This window comes from Zootermopsis nevadensis, unplaced genomic scaffold, assembly GCF_977971745.1.
Source record: "Zootermopsis nevadensis isolate Lab colony 2312 unplaced genomic scaffold, Znev_1.0 Znev_ptg000001l, whole genome shotgun sequence".
Lineage (NCBI taxonomy): Eukaryota > Metazoa > Arthropoda > Insecta > Blattodea > Termopsidae > Zootermopsis > Zootermopsis nevadensis.
In genome coordinates, this window is record NW_028259133.1 from 21,037,706 (window position 1) to 21,052,957 (window position 15,252).

Sequence of the window (15,252 nt, forward strand, 5' to 3'; positions counted from 1 at the left end):
GTAGCTGAACGTAAAAATAAAAGATGAATAGGTTAATTAATTAAACTTATAATTACAGGTTTAGTCCTTCAAATGTCCAAGTTTGCTTTTAATTTATTCAACATTTCCTTCTCAACTATATGGTTACATGGTGAGGTGAGGAATTATAAAGAACGACTTGGTAAGGACATGGAAATATTTCTAGTACGTCCTATCAAAACAATTACCTGGGGCGACCAATAAAAAACCACAGAAATCCTCGATCACGATCTCCTACTTCTAAGACGATAATGAACCCGTGATCTCTCGAATACAATGCCGAGAGTCAATAACTCAACCCCCGACAATCAGCTGCACTTCGTTGCACGTAAATTTCGACATAAACGTGATCTCTTCAACCAAAGGTAAATAGGTACATTTTAAAATTAAAAACTAGGCCTATAATTTTATTGTTTATTAACAAGTTGTCACACTCCACAAAAAAAAAAAAGAACTATACAATACATATCACTTACCTACACAGCTGTCATTGCACGACACGTCAATTTCAATTTAATCACCAATATTATTTTATACATCAAATTTTAACTGCAACGTCACAAAATCCACGCGGCCGTTAACATCCTTGACGTCTCGCTCAAATCTTCTTACGGAACAATCCCGTTCCATTACCAACATAAAAAGTAAATGATGACGTCACACTTCACAGGGGATCGGCTTCGTACCAAAGAGAAATTTCGTTACGGCTCGGAAGAGCTCGGTTATTTTTACTAAAACTTGTAGACGTACAAGCGTTAGCGATGGCCCAACCTGTTCGCCAGAAGGAAACCAAAGACGAGGGGTAAAAATGACGAAAACAAGAATCTATTTGCAGATAAAACTGTACACTTTCAAAGTCTTAAATTTGAGGGGATGGGGGCAGGTTTTTTTAATAACATTTGGAACATTTTTCCCTCTACTTTGGATTCCGTAATAGCCGTCTAATTATTTTTTTGACTATTCTGGCATTTTTCTTCATTCTATATCTCGTATCAAAACTTAAGAACTTAGAAAAATAAACAAAGAAATTTCATCGGGAAAGGAGAGCATTCCAGGGAGAGGGAGGGAGGGAGAGAGAGAGGCAATACAATAAAACATTCTGCAGCAAAAAACAGATTTGTACAGTCTACAACATTCCAAAACCTTTCGAGTAGTTAATCGCCTTCATGAGCCTATCGTTCAATTTTTCTTTACTTTCATATTCTGGCAACAGAAGAACATTGAAGCAAGTGTGAGCAGTCGGTAACCTGGAAACAAACAAACAAACAAAAAAAAAGGTACGATCAAATTTCGAGTACATTTTTACCATTTATTTGACTATTATTTCCGTGCCACCGAAGTTACCGTCCGTGAGTACGAACCTGTCGGAATCTGGACCGTTTCTCGCTATGATCAATTTCAGCTTGCTCAGACCTCCCACAGGAACGCGGTCGCTGCCGGTAGCAAATTGGAGCAGTTTCCTCTTTGATTCAAGAGGCATCTTATGAACGATCTCCCAGAAGTTCCGGATGATGGGACTGTCCGACGTGTAACCACCGTCGTACTCCGTTGCTTCCTCCAGCTCATTGAAGTCGAAGTTCTTGATTGGGGGAACGGAAAAAATTCAGGTATTATATCGGTGGATCTCCCTTATATCTGCTCCCTGCGAGTTCTGTAGTTTGAAATTATTTCCAGAATTCATCGCCATTCCAGGTGAACTAGTTTGGTCTCTAAAATAATAATCCGTGGCGTAACAGCCAAAGCCGACTAGATTGACTGCTGGCCTCACGTTCACATGCCTAAGCAGAGGTGAACGATCAACCAACCACATATAGGGCGACGTGTGGTCAGCACGACGAACCCCCAGCCATTGCTAGCTTTCCTGACTGGATTACGCTACCCATTGTAGCTCCCCAATTTCCTCATGATGCTGGGTTGGCACCGGTCCCACACACTGGTCGAAAGCTCATGAGAAAATTTCTTTCCCCGAGATAAAAATACAATTTGGGGGGGGGAGCTGACGAGTCTTTCAAATCTATAAATTCAATTAAACAGAACTGCGTTTACAGGAACGTCTTACCTTGCTGCCACACACCAACTGTTCCACTTCCTCAGGCCTGAACAGCAGATGAAGTGGTGATTCATCTGTCACCATCTGGAAGCCGCGTCTGAAAGCTCTAAATTGTTTTTCTACCGATGTGTTCAAGAGGAAATCGGCGTATAAGTCGACAAACTCCTGCAATATGAATGACAATCATAACAAATGGTAATCTCACAAGATGTGCGCAACGCGATACAAATCGCGTCTGCCGTGTAAGTACTTACCGAACTCCAAAGATACAACATTAGAGAATAATTAATCATTTGTTAATGTTATTTCTCCAAGTTCTAGAACAGAAAAAAATCTGCTCTTTATTTGTAAAAAAACAAAACACAAGAAATTTCTTTGAAACGGCTCTAATCTAATCCTAATTACCCCACCTTTTTGTTGTCCTGGCACACATATACTTGATCACCGCCTTCCTTTAACTCATGAAAGAAAGTTGTACCAAAAACATCTTGGTAGCAGATGCGGAACGTCTGCACAAAAGTTTCTTCCATGTCGTCAGCCTCGTATTCAAGCATTCCTTTCAGTCCCGTGAATAAAATCTGAAAAGTAATCACCGTGACGCTCGGAAAATAAAAACATGCGAGCACACTTTGTCATCTTTGTGACCCCACAGCAGTCAAATTCATTTTTTAAAAAAATGTTAATAACTACATAAAATAAACTCTCTTTAATTACAGAATTACCAATTAAGAAGGCGTGACATTTTAAATAAATAAAAGAAATTTGAAATTTCATTAAGTTTAAAGTTTAAAAAAATGTTAACAAATTCTCTTGAAACTTAAAACAGAAAGTACATTTAAGTCTTACTTGGTTCCAGTCTTCAAGGTCATAGAACGTGCCCTTCTTGCCCATAAGTTTCCGATAAACCACCATCGGAAAATGGACATCCAGGATAATATTGTTATAAATTGCAAGTCCGAGCACAATTCCGATTAGGGTAAACTGAGCATCGCTTTCGAAGGAAGTTGGATTAAACCACACGGTCTGCGTCTCATTTTGAAAAGTGAACATTCCTATAACAAAACACGATTTGAGACAAAATTACACGGGAACACACAACAAACAGAAACTGATATAACACGTGCGTTGATCACATTTTAACCCTCGTCCACATTGGCTTCTGAAAGTTGATAACAAAATACGATTTTAGGAATACATCTCTGCAAGTACTGTACCAAAATGACACCACAAAACACCGATTCAGTCAGCGGTCAATTTCTGGGAACGCGTTCCTAGAGCGTGATGAGCTACGACTCTGCCGTCATTTCCCGATTCATAATTGCTGGCATACAACATTAAAACTTACCATAGTCTGGGTTGAAGATTTCTTCCACGATCAACTGGAAAAATTCTTTCGACACACCACCTTCATCAATTCCTTGTTCGCCTTCGAATTCAACGACCAACTGTTTCTTTAAATCTTTTGGATTTTCCATTGCTACCATCTCCAACTACAGCAAAGAAAATAAAATTTTTAACAAAAAATATGAAAAAAAAATCATATACTTTTGGCATAATCATGAAACTTACAACGTTCCTGCAAAAGAATAATTTAACGTGACTTTGTTCGAAACACACAGCAGCAGGTAGTAAAAGAAGCAGAAAACAGAATTAGGTAAATTTGACTTCTTCAAAAAGTAGTTTGTGCATTTTCCTGTACATCCGCGACAAGTCAGAAAGTGTGCAGAATACTCAAGTCGAGAAAACAGATCCAGACACAAACGCATTAGGACATAAATTTCCTTTTGTGGCGCTTCAATTGATGGGAGTATCTTTGCCATCGTCCGTTCTCTGCGTCTTTGGTGATCATAAAAGAATGATCACTTAACATTTGTGAATAACGAGAGAAACGCACGAGACACAACGTTCTCACAGCAGTAAAGATGTTGACGTTGGTCTTCTGGTTTGTAACGCTGTGTAGACGTGTAGATAACAATGTTTTGGAGAAACAAACTTCCACTATTTTCAACTCTGGATCTTGAAAAAGATGACAATACCTCATCATATAAGACTGTCTCTCACATGTCAGAAAACAGCTGATTACAAGTGACAAAACAGAATTAATGAAAAAATTCAAAGGTCTGTTGGCTTAAATTTTCACTCATCACCGCTAAGCAGACAAATTGGTTTTTAAGCCATAAATATACTCTTTTTTCACTTAATTCTTATCACCGCAACTAATTGTATATGTCATATTTTTCATTTATACTTCAGAGATTTACTAATTTACAAACAGTTCAAAACGTAAATAAAATATACTAATTTATTAAAATTCCAAAGCATTTGCAATTTCTAAACTTTATGACATACACAACTGCCTTAAAGTCATTCTTTAATGGAATTTCTATATAGAATTTTCTTAAAATAAAATGTGTAGAAATTTGGCAATTTTATTGAAATTCAATCCCCGCTAAATGACGAGCGTTTAAATTATATATTATTCTAATCCATGGAATTTATCAGCTCAACAGAATGTACGAAACCTACCTCCACTAGCGCATCATCTATGATGTGATCTCTTCTGACCTTGAGCCGGAGGTACGGATTTGTCGGCTGCCCGACCACAGAATGAAAGAAGCTCATCCGTCTTTCGCTGTACATTCGTATTCTATTGTCATAGTACAGCCCCAATGTTTTGGTTGCGGGTGTAAGAATGAATGCATAGTTCATGAAGCTGAACTTTTTTGTCGGCTGTGAAGACGACGTCGCTGATTCGCTCTTATAATAGGCAAAGTCCTTGTCCATCTCGATAGCATCACTAAGGGGTTCGTTGTAGAACTCGGTGAATGGAAGATATGGACATCGCGAGTCAAGAACATTAACTTGTAGTTCTACTCCTAGAGGATCGTCGTGCTGTGGTGGGCGAGGGTTCTTATTACCCGAGATGGTACTCAGTAGAGAGTCATCTGTGGCAGCACTGCAGTCTTCCTGCCGTAGTTCTGGCGGATCCAATTCCCCAGCCAAAATATTGGCATAATACACCACCTTCAAGCACAATGGAGTACATTAGCAATAAAAACATGCCCCTTCATAACGATCAACTGCTAATCAATCACATTTATATTATTTCCCAGTACGACATACGCTTTCTATAGATTCTTTACATCAGTGGTCCCCAACGCGGTGCCCGCGGGCGCCATAGCACCCGCCAAGGCATTTTTTGGGTGCCCGCGTTGTTACGTAAAGAGGTTATACTGAATAATGAAGGCCGTTCAACCATGAACATTATAAAATCAAAGCGCGGATCTCGACTTACTGACGCCCATCTTGACGATTGTTTGTGAGCAGCAACATCATCCTACACTCCCAAATTTGAAAAACTGGCCTATGAAATGCAGCGCCAAACTTCCCACTTGAGTAATAATAATTGTACTTATAAAAGTACGTATTTTTAATGGCGTGGTTTCTTGTATCATTAAACGTCGTGTTGTTTTGCGTATTATTTGGTGTCCATATCTTATTTGTCCAGAGAAAAGAAAATTTGGCTTCGTTAATTGGTCGGTGCCCGCCACGATCTCATAAACTCTCAAATGTGCCCGTAGACACAAAAAGGTTGGGGACCACTGGTCTACTCAATGCCTTAACATTCACTATTTTACAGTGTTCCTCTCTCCAACTGCGATTATAAAACCTGTCCGTTAACACAACATGAACGCATTTGAAATTTTGCTTGATTTTGCCCGAATCTTCTGGTTCTTCTTAAGATGTTTCCGCTTTAGACTACCTGAACGAGGCTAAATTACGTCTGTAGTCAATTCCCTTAACCTGCTTCGCCAGTTTCCTCTCCTGTCTGTCAGAAGTGTTTGCTTAGCGTACATGCATTAAGGAAAAGTTTCTCAACCTCATCCTGACTTTGCGCGACTCTCGCCATTGTTCAACAGCTCGTCGGCCGCAAAGATACAAATCAGGACAATTTATTAAGAATGCCATTGAGTCGAGTCTTTTTTATCGCTGACAGACTCACATATTACTGAGGTACCTGATACTGTTTTTGCTTAAGTAATCTTTCAGTACCATGTTTAATTTAAATTCTTGCAGTGCGCAAGCCTCCCTCCGAGTATTTGTCGTTAAGACAAGTTCTAGTTCTCGACTTCTCGTACTTCGCTACGCTGTACGATTAGCACAGGGACAGATACTACCAAATACTGACAACACTACCAAAGCTTTTTACATCGACATCCTTCAATTTACGAATATAATGCAAGCCAAAGAAAACAACGCTAGCAAGTCTCAATATGTTTGTATATCAGATTATCCTAAGTAAGTAGACATCATACCTTCATCAGTTTTGTCGGTGCTGTGATTGTTTCTTCGTCCTGCACACAGTAGTCTCGCGAGAACTGACCTGAGATGACTTTGAGTGTCACAAGTTGCTGAAGCGCTTCGAGCATCCCTTTAAGACGCGAGCGACAATTTCGAGCCCAGACCTGGGCGAGACGAGCCTGCACTTTCAACGGGAGTTGTGACGCAGCCTTGCATACCAGTGGTAGTGCCATCTCCAGGTACTCTGATGAACCAAGAGCAGGGATCTCCAACACAATCACAAACACATTCAGCAACTCCTCAGAATCATCCCTGTAGACTCGTCCAAACACTCGAAGGTCCAACTCCAAATTCTCAGAGAGCGTACTGAGTGCTTGCACCAACGCACTCTCAAAAACATTCCCCGGCACCTCAAAAAGTGCCTGATATGCACGACGGAGTGATGGAATATCTACCTTCAGGTCATCAGAAGGACTCTTTTGGCTTCGACTACTTTGTGAGCATTCTCCTTCCTCTTCATCTGCTTCCTGACTATCCTCATCTTTATCCAAGTCTCCCTCCATTGTTCTCACATCTTCTTTCTTCAGATTTTTCAGATCTTTCGGAGCCTTGTCTAACATAGCGTCGATCGGTGAGTCTGGATGCTGTTTTATGAAGCTCCGACCCAATGAATCTGCACTTGAATACACTTTGCCCAATGTCCGTATCAATAACGCATAATTTTTCTCTTGCTTACATGTTTCCAATATTTTCAGAAGTTTCTCTTCAGTAATATATGGCACTTCCTTATCTAAACATAAAATACAATATAATTAGGCTAAAATAATGTTCTGGAGTAAAACAAATGGGATTGTGCAACATTTTGTCCTGGAAATCAGCTATCCTGACTCAGGTTTCTCATGGTTTTCCTTAGGCCCCCTTTCCAATTCATTATTCTGCCCATCACTTGAAGCTATAAAATGCAAATTGCTGGCAGCATTATTAAATAAACCACAAACTAATAAGTATAGCCTACCTTTTGAAGAATGTGTTGTGGACTGGCTATCAAGCCTTGAATTCTTTGGAATACCAGAATCAGATTCAGTTGTATTGTGTGTTGGTGAAATCTTTGATGAACCCAGTCTTGAGTTACCATCATCTGATCTTCCATTCTCATTGTTTCTGCTTGTTAAATCTGACTGTGTTCTGGCAACTTTGGTTGGTTGGGCATCACAAAGCTTAGCTTCTAGGGAGAAAAGTTGGATAGCTTGTGCAGCAGCCTGATTTGGCGTCAAATTCTTTACCTGAAATTAAATATAATTAATTAAGAATGTTCTAAGTGGAAAACAACACTTCATTATTCTCTACACCCAACCTGAAACAAATCTTACTTTTCCACTTGATGCACAATACTCATTATCACAGTTGGAGTTGCCACAGCCATCTATCAGCTGATAGAAGTATCTTTCAATTAATTTCTTAGCTGCAGCTCTTTTCATTGTATCAGTTTCTACTGGCAAACCACTATTTGGTGAAGGAGACAGCTCTGGTGATGTCCTTACAGCAGTCGAAGAAGCACTTGCAAGAAAACAATTACATCAGTAATAAGGTTTATAACAAACCATGTTACAGATTCTCTACAATTAACAATTTTTTATGTAAGTTATAGGTTTACCTTTAAGGATTTATGAAAAGTACGTACTGTATGCAGCTGAACATGTCCACTTTAATGAACGAGTTCAACCTAAGAATGACACAGCAGCACTCTAAAACCATAGAATATACACCATCATACAGAATTATCCAAGAAGAAATAAAGCTGCTGTTGCTAATTCCAATCTAATCAGATATATTTGTAAGAAATCCAAATGTCAATCAAAACTGTCCAACTGTAGGGTATATCTGAAGTAAGCTTTATGTATGTACCTTGAGGCTTCACCGTCGCCTGTTCCGAATATCTTATCCTTTGAGTTCATAGAATACTGATACTTATTCAACACAGCAATAATTTTTTACGTAAATTGGTTAGGATGCGTAGAAAATAGAGTAGTAATCTTGATAAATATCCCTATCTGCGTACTTTTCATCAGTACTACACAAACGTTATTAATTTTGTTACGGACCTGCAAAATATTTATGATCGATAAGTACAGCCAGGTAAACGTCTTCAATTACGCCATCTTAGATATGGCTGTCATTATGTTGGTAGCATTTGCTACGCAAATGCCCTTTCGATGAAGTGAAATTTCTCTCGGTATCCAGTAATATGTGACTTGCTTACGATGTACTGAACCGTATTAGGATTATTCAAAAGTAGAAGACTTGCTCGATCTCAAAATCTGTTTTTCCTAAATTTTATTACAGGGAAACTTATTGTTTGATAATTAATGACACAACAATTTTGAGGAGACTCTCCCAAATCGCAATACATGTGATATATCGTACCATCTAAAACGATTTTTATTCTATGCACAGGTATCGATATAAGCACGGCTACCACAGATCTGTGCAATAGACGAAGTGGAAACGCGCCAATTTTTGAAGCTTCCTAATTCTGAAGGTATGAAGCCAAGGGAAACGTATTATATAATTTATAAGGAAATGTTACTAAAACAATTTTATTCGTCTCTTTAGCCCATCTGCACTAATACTAACTCTGATATCTTGGTAGTTCTACAGAGATCAGCACAGCTTCTTTTCTTCCACCAGCTAGTGAATTCTTGCTCTCATTATCATTTGTAGTGAACATAGAAAAATTCCAAATAAACTCAGATATCCACAATATAAGTACAAGATACAGAGAACCAGAAAACTTCTCAGGCATTCTAATCAAAATTAGGACTAGTCTCACCACTGAAATGATAAATATCACGGTAACAGAAAATGAAAGAATCCACAAGAATTAAAGAGAGACAGGTACTTTCTCCATTTAGTTGCAACCAGGGAACAGTTATCTAACAAACTACTCTCTTTCCCTAATCCCTGAAACTACAATTACAAAAAGTGAAAATGCTAGGATCTCAAGTCATAGGTTGGAATGTACATGCTAGATTACGTTTTAATGAAGCTTAACAAACTTAAAAATTCCAGTAGTGACACTTTTTATTTCATCTTCTGGTACACATTTATGTATTCCTTTTTCATGAATCATGACACTTGCATTAATGATGATACACTGTAGTACCACACGTGTCGCCACTCACTGAATGACAGCTTCTCTGCAACAAGTGTATACTTCATTTTGGCAAGCTCTTTTCTTTCTCGCTGTCACTGAGGGAAATTAATAATATTGCACGCATACACACACAAGACAAGAAAACCTGCAAACAAACTTAATTAAAATTGCACACAGAAAATAGTGTTTGCCCCAAAGGCAAAAATTTTATAGAACAGCGCAGTTAATGATCCAATTTCTGTCATTAATTATACCATTTAGGTATTGCCTTATAAACTACATTCAACAATATAATAGCAAACATATTCTTACACCACTTAGAAATGACTTGAATATTACAAATAAATTAAAATATTAAGTTTTTAAATAAAAAATCTCTAACCAAAAACATATTTCCAAACAAAGACCTTAGCCTTCAAGAGAAATTCACATCATAAAGGCTTTAATATACTGTTTTTTCTTAAAAATATGTGCAAAATGCATAATTAGTCCTCGTTTTGACCAGTTTCATACTATACATGAATTTCAGAACTTTCAAGGTCAACAATAGTTATTCAAAAAATAGTTTGTTTTTTTAACTTCCTTATGTTTTAGGTACATAAGTTTCATCTAAAAGAACTTTATCATCAGCAAATATATATTTAATACATGTATGGAACATTCCTCCTTACTGCATGTTGTTCCCACAAGGCATACAAAATCACACACTTATATCTAATCTGATACACAGCTGAAGTAGGTTAAACTGATTACATAAACCTAATAGGAATTGCCATTTGATGTCCTTAATTTATTAATGAAGTTACAAGTTATTCACCGTCATTTCAATGTGTCTGAAGCTCCTACAAACCAACGCTGTAATTCTTGCTTTCTACGTTAAATCCTTTATTGCAAAACGTTTAAATTCTGGTACATCAACTGTAACAACATAATACTTTCTAGAAGATAAATAATTTTGTTAAGAATTTATATTAAATTACTGGATAAAATCCTAAAATATTTATCCCCCATTAACTGAAAATACTGAAGCACGATCCTCTTCTTTAATCTAAATGGACACGTAACATGTCGTAATTTGTTACAAAATATCATTACGATAAATAATTGATAATCATTACTATGTTTCAATTTATAGATGTACTTTCTATAAGATTTATGAAGTTTATGAAGATAAATACTGATAATATAAAAAGTACATTTCTGTACATATACCAGCATAGAATTTCAGGAACAAGTGGCAATCCTAACGTAATATTTACACACTACGACAAAATAAAATAACTAGTATTTTAAGTTGTCTACAATATGTCACATTTAGCGACACGTAAATTATATGTAAGTACATTCCAATTTCAGAACACTTCATTATAGAACACATAAAAAAATGTGTGAAATGTAAAATTCACAAATATAGTCTTCTCACGGATCAATTACTTTGGAAATAATAAACTACTGTGTAGTCATTTGGAAGTATGCAATGTTTCCCACCCACGAAAACTTGGAATGACAATTGTATGGAGAATAGGAGGCGGCGACCGTTAAACTCGATATTCTGCCCGACTAAACTTGCACGTCCGTCTAGCGCCGCCAATTCCCAGCTATCACAACACAGTTTTAGACCAGGCACTTCTGGCCTCAAAAACAAATATTACCATATCTATAATAAATGACGCAGCTATACATAATAAAAGTAAATATTTTTACCATAAATTTTATACATTAAATGCAGTATATAGAAATATATTTATAACTGTATCTGTATTAATATTCTGTGAATTAAATTTTTAAACAGTCCAACCTTTCAAAATAATAACACAAAATCTATATAAAAATCCACATTTATATAATGGATTCATGTGTACCTACTTCTGTTCATAGAAGCGGAGTTAACCGAACTATATGTGGAAGGGATGGTTGATATCTATTGCCACTTTATTCAACAATTTGAGGGCCTGAGGTGACTTAAAGTAGGAACTTACATATCATCCATTACCTCATTACACGATTAAGAGAAATTTGCTACAAAATGCCTGTTAGATAAGACATGAGGTTTTCGTGGCAGTGAAAATATGAATTAGGGTTATGAGTTTTTCTGTAAAATGCTGGCAGACACTTATAAGACTTGTAGCTGTTTCTCTCGCTTTAATGTCAAATTATTCTCAATATGAAATATGACATAAGTAATGAAATAACATAAATACAAAAGAATAACTTTTCTAAAATTAAACAATTTCTATTTAGCCATAATAAATATTTTAAACTGTTAAATTATGGCTATTGAAAAGCAGATATTTACTTTCGACCCTCGGACCATCCCCGATCTTTGGCGTAGATCAAAAGATCACGACCACTATCTATGTTTACTACAAGGTATTTCAAAGTTAACCAATAAAATTCACCAAAGCAAATCTGTTTACTTCCATACCAGTATCTAGCAAATATGATGCAATTTTATTCTATCCCCAAAGGGGAAAATACTTTTCTAATCTCGCCAACAGTCATGCCAACAGTAGCGTAGAATATAGGAAACACGTTATCGTAAAAATTGTTTAAGCAAAACGTAACTTACTGAAATATCCTGACTAAACGATCCCTTCTTCAGCATCCATTTATATCATTTTACTTGGAAATATAAATTAACATCCCTTAAATTGTTCATGGTTAGAAACAGTTAAGAAACAAATGCCATAGTAAAGTAGCAACATACATAAATTTAAAAATTACCAGTCGAAGTACACATTCATGTTTTTATCGTACATCAGATCGCCTTCATCGGAAACCCTTTTTGAAAAATCTGCAGTGCACGTCGGATCGCCGGCGTTGTAGGGAAATTTCTATCTGAATATCCTCCCTGAAGCTCAATATTATGTTTTATCATCCTGTTTTATTTTATTATACCCTTTAATGCAGAGAACCTGCATTAAGGATCCTAGAAGTTTGATGTCTGATAACATTAATGAACTTCTTAAAACAAATTTATCATCAAACATCAACATCTCAAATTCAGCTCTTGGTCTTCCTTTCTTTTATCAGACATTTTATAGCTTTTTTGGTTTATATTGACAGAGTGGCTTTAGAATTAATTTCCAGGATTTTTCAAATATTTTAATACACAATGAAGTGGCACACGTGTGTCAAGACTGTATCCTGTTGAAGGTAGCACATTCTGGACTATACCATTCCAAAAGAAAGGTTTATCAACTTAAACATAAAGGATCCCAAAGCCAATCAACAAAATTCTTTACATAATACTTATGAAACTACAAGGTAATAATAATATTTTGAACAAAACGTACCAGCCCCATTAAAAGTAACCAAATACTGAATTTGTGTTGCTGCAACTACTTAAAACCTGCCGTCATATGATATAGGTTGTTTTACAAAAAACAAAATTATTATACCATCTACAATTGTCTACTTATGTCACTCAAAAGAACGGCTGAATCTCGGAACTCCCAATTCAGAACAGCGCGCATAATCGTTACTGTCTGTGCTATTCGTCGTCAAAATTCAGTGGTAGTCTCATTGGAATACGGCATAACACCTCATGTCTGACAGAAAAGGCCTTGGAATATCTTGAGAAAAAAAAATTAAATAGGAGCAGACTAAAGTAGTATCGCAGTTGAAACTCAAATTATACAAACCACACACTAAAAGAAACAAATATTAAATTAAAAGTTTTCATTCCTAGCCATTCCCTTCAAATTCAATATCGTACATAAACAGAGTTCATAATTTAACCCATTTGCAATTAATATGAATTATCATACCAGGTAAAGATTATACCAACTGCAGTTAAAAAAAAATGAAACAAAAAAAGTATAAAATCTAATACTATGTTACAAAGAGACATCTTCGTATAATGTCTCTCTCTCCAAAATAAATTTCTCATACAGAACTATCATTTGTACCTCTGCCTACTTTACCCACTCCCCTCTAACATTTAATTTGTATAAAAACTATATCATGGTACCTTTAATTTGAGATTTTATGATGGAATGTTGTCCCGCGCCATAGCCGCGTGGTCTGAGGCATCATGCTTCGGACCGGCGATACGGAATGCGCGCTGGTTCGAGTCTCGGGGAAAGAATTTTCTCATAAGATTTCGACCAGTGTATGGGACCGGTGCCAACCCAGCATCGTGAGGAAATTGGGGAGCTACAATAAGTAGCGTAATCCGGTCAGGAAAACTAGCAATGGCTGGGGGTTCGTCGTGCTGACCACACGTCACCCTATATCTGGTCGGATGATCGTTCACCTCTGCTTAGGCATGTGAACGTGAGGCCGGCAGTCAAGCTAGTTGGCTTTGGCTCTCTGGAGCTGTTACGCCACGGATTTAATTTTATGATGGAATGTTACTGAATTATGAATATGTTGATGAAAGAGGTCACGCTTTATTCCTGATATTTATATTAATTCTCTTTGAAGCAAAGTACTTCTCTGTACCAGAACTAGACTAACTCACTCTTGAGCAACGATGGTAACGAACCTAACGAACTTACTACACTGACGTAAGTAATGAAAAATGGATGGAATAAATGTTTAACATTAACTTACATTGCTTTATGTGCAATAGCGTTACCAGTCTTAGAACTTGTATATGGACGTATCTTTACATGATCTGTAAGAAATGTCCGATCTCTTCATAACGTGTCCGCGCACAAAAGTGTCGGCGTCTCGTGTAGAAAGACCTGTCATTCAGACGTAGACAAAAATCATGGCATGGCAACTAGTAGAAAAAAAATGAAAATTGACAATGGTGATTTAAAGCAAAGCCCTGAGAATAATACAGGGATAACCAGTGATTTATTAAATGCCGACAGTTTTTTTTATACGAGAGAAAGATACTGAAATGCGACGTCACGCGCGCGCGCGTAGAAATGCTGAAAAGGACACTTTGTATTTTTATATTGTTTTCTTTATCATCAATTTTATCAAGTCTTTCTAGCATAACCCACATATTATATGCTAAAGAAGCCATTAATATGTTTTTACTCGCGGCACTCATCTTTTGGAAGCTACAGAACAAGTTACTGTTAATTTTCTGTATTTTCCTCATACGTGCCTTCCCTATTACAAAAATATATATTTCTTAAAAGACCTGTAGGAGTTTACTATCTTGAAACGTGGTATTTAGAACACACCCTGTAGAAATAACATTTGTTTCTCTTCGTTTTAGCTCGACTAATTCTTGCTGCACCAATCTTTGTTCAACCAACGTAGGAGGACGGAAGACTAGCAGTGAGCACATAATATTGATGAAGACGGAAACGAGTTCCTTAAAAAGACGGCAGACCAGTACCCCTGCACCTGAAGGAAAAATGTCAAGGTCAGTCCATCTTAATAATAAAGATAAAAGTGGCAGTAGAAAATATTATATGCAGAAACATTTTATGATTATATATTCATATTTGGACTCTGGTCCACTATGATTCATCCATGTTCAAATAAATTAAACTTTTATATGATCCGATGTCTTCATGGTGACTTAAGTGTAATTAATTCTTCTCAGCCCAAGAAGGATTAAAATTAAACTCTTCATTTTGTCATATTCTGGTCGTAGTACGACGTCGGTCAATAACGGTACCGTAAATATTCTGGGCGAACTCGTCACCTCCTCCTTTAGGTTCACCCCCTAAGACGAGGTTCACACGAATGTGGACCAACTTAATTATTATTGTTGTAGAATAAATGTCGATGCTGGTAAAGGTGGCAGTGGCACTAGTAG

The 15,252-nt window shown here is 36.9% G+C and overlaps 2 protein-coding genes and 1 long non-coding RNA gene across 8 annotated transcripts in view; 1 reads left to right on the plus strand and 2 right to left on the minus strand.

Annotated features, from left to right (window-relative positions):
* Positions 1–418: 418 nt before the first annotated feature.
* On the minus strand, positions 419–8,545 carry Ube3a (ubiquitin protein ligase E3A). Of its 4 annotated transcripts, none has more exons than XM_022072309.2 (12): positions 8,276–8,545; positions 8,052–8,115; positions 7,741–7,927; positions 7,386–7,653; positions 6,385–7,160; positions 4,595–5,092; positions 3,414–3,558; positions 2,915–3,120; positions 2,479–2,646; positions 2,078–2,233; positions 1,380–1,597; positions 419–1,265 (listed from the first exon to the last, which is right to left on the minus strand). In XM_022072309.2, exons 2-12 carry the CDS (start codon positions 8,066–8,068, stop codon positions 1,145–1,147), a joined length of 2,760 nt encoding a protein of 919 aa, XP_021928001.2. In that variant the 5' UTR covers positions 8,069–8,115; positions 8,276–8,545; the 3' UTR covers positions 419–1,144. The 4 variants fall into 4 exon arrangements, with proteins under 4 accessions (XP_021928001.2, XP_021928010.2, XP_021927993.2 ...); XM_022072318.2 differs by having other exon boundaries at positions 8,025–8,115; positions 8,276–8,293; XM_022072301.2 differs by lacking the exon at positions 8,052–8,115.
* Positions 8,546–9,433: 888 nt separating this feature from the next.
* The window catches only part of LOC110833781 (cyclic AMP response element-binding protein A), a 101,304-nt gene continuing 95,485 nt past the window's right edge, over positions 9,434–15,252 (minus strand). For both annotated transcript variants that reach the window (XM_022072270.2, XM_087346247.1), the window contains exon 9: positions 9,434–14,834. The gene's annotated coding sequence lies outside the window, so the exon portion shown is untranslated. The remainder of the gene's footprint in view (positions 14,835–15,252) is intronic.
* Positions 14,754–15,252, plus strand: part of LOC147875249 (uncharacterized) — a 73,571-nt gene continuing 73,072 nt past the window's right edge. Inside the window, exon 1 of one of the 2 annotated variants that reach the window (XR_015534457.1) lies at positions 14,754–14,853. This is a non-coding gene — a long non-coding RNA (uncharacterized LOC147875249). The remainder of the gene's footprint in view (positions 14,854–15,252) is intronic. The other variant, XR_015534456.1, reaches the window with a different exon arrangement.

Coding starts and splice junctions, on each gene's coding strand:
- Ube3a (XM_022072301.2), bottom strand. CDS start 8,325: ATGAACTCAAAGGATAAGATATTCGGAACAGGCGACGGTGAAGCCTCA. Junction 7,928..8,275: donor GGCGACGGTGAAGCCTCAAG/GTACATACATAA, acceptor TTTTCTTGCAAG/TGCTTCTTCGACTGCTGTAA. Junction 3,121..3,413: donor AATCTTCAACCCAGACTATG/GTAAGTTTTAAT, acceptor GTTTTGTTATAG/GAATGTTCACTTTTCAAAAT.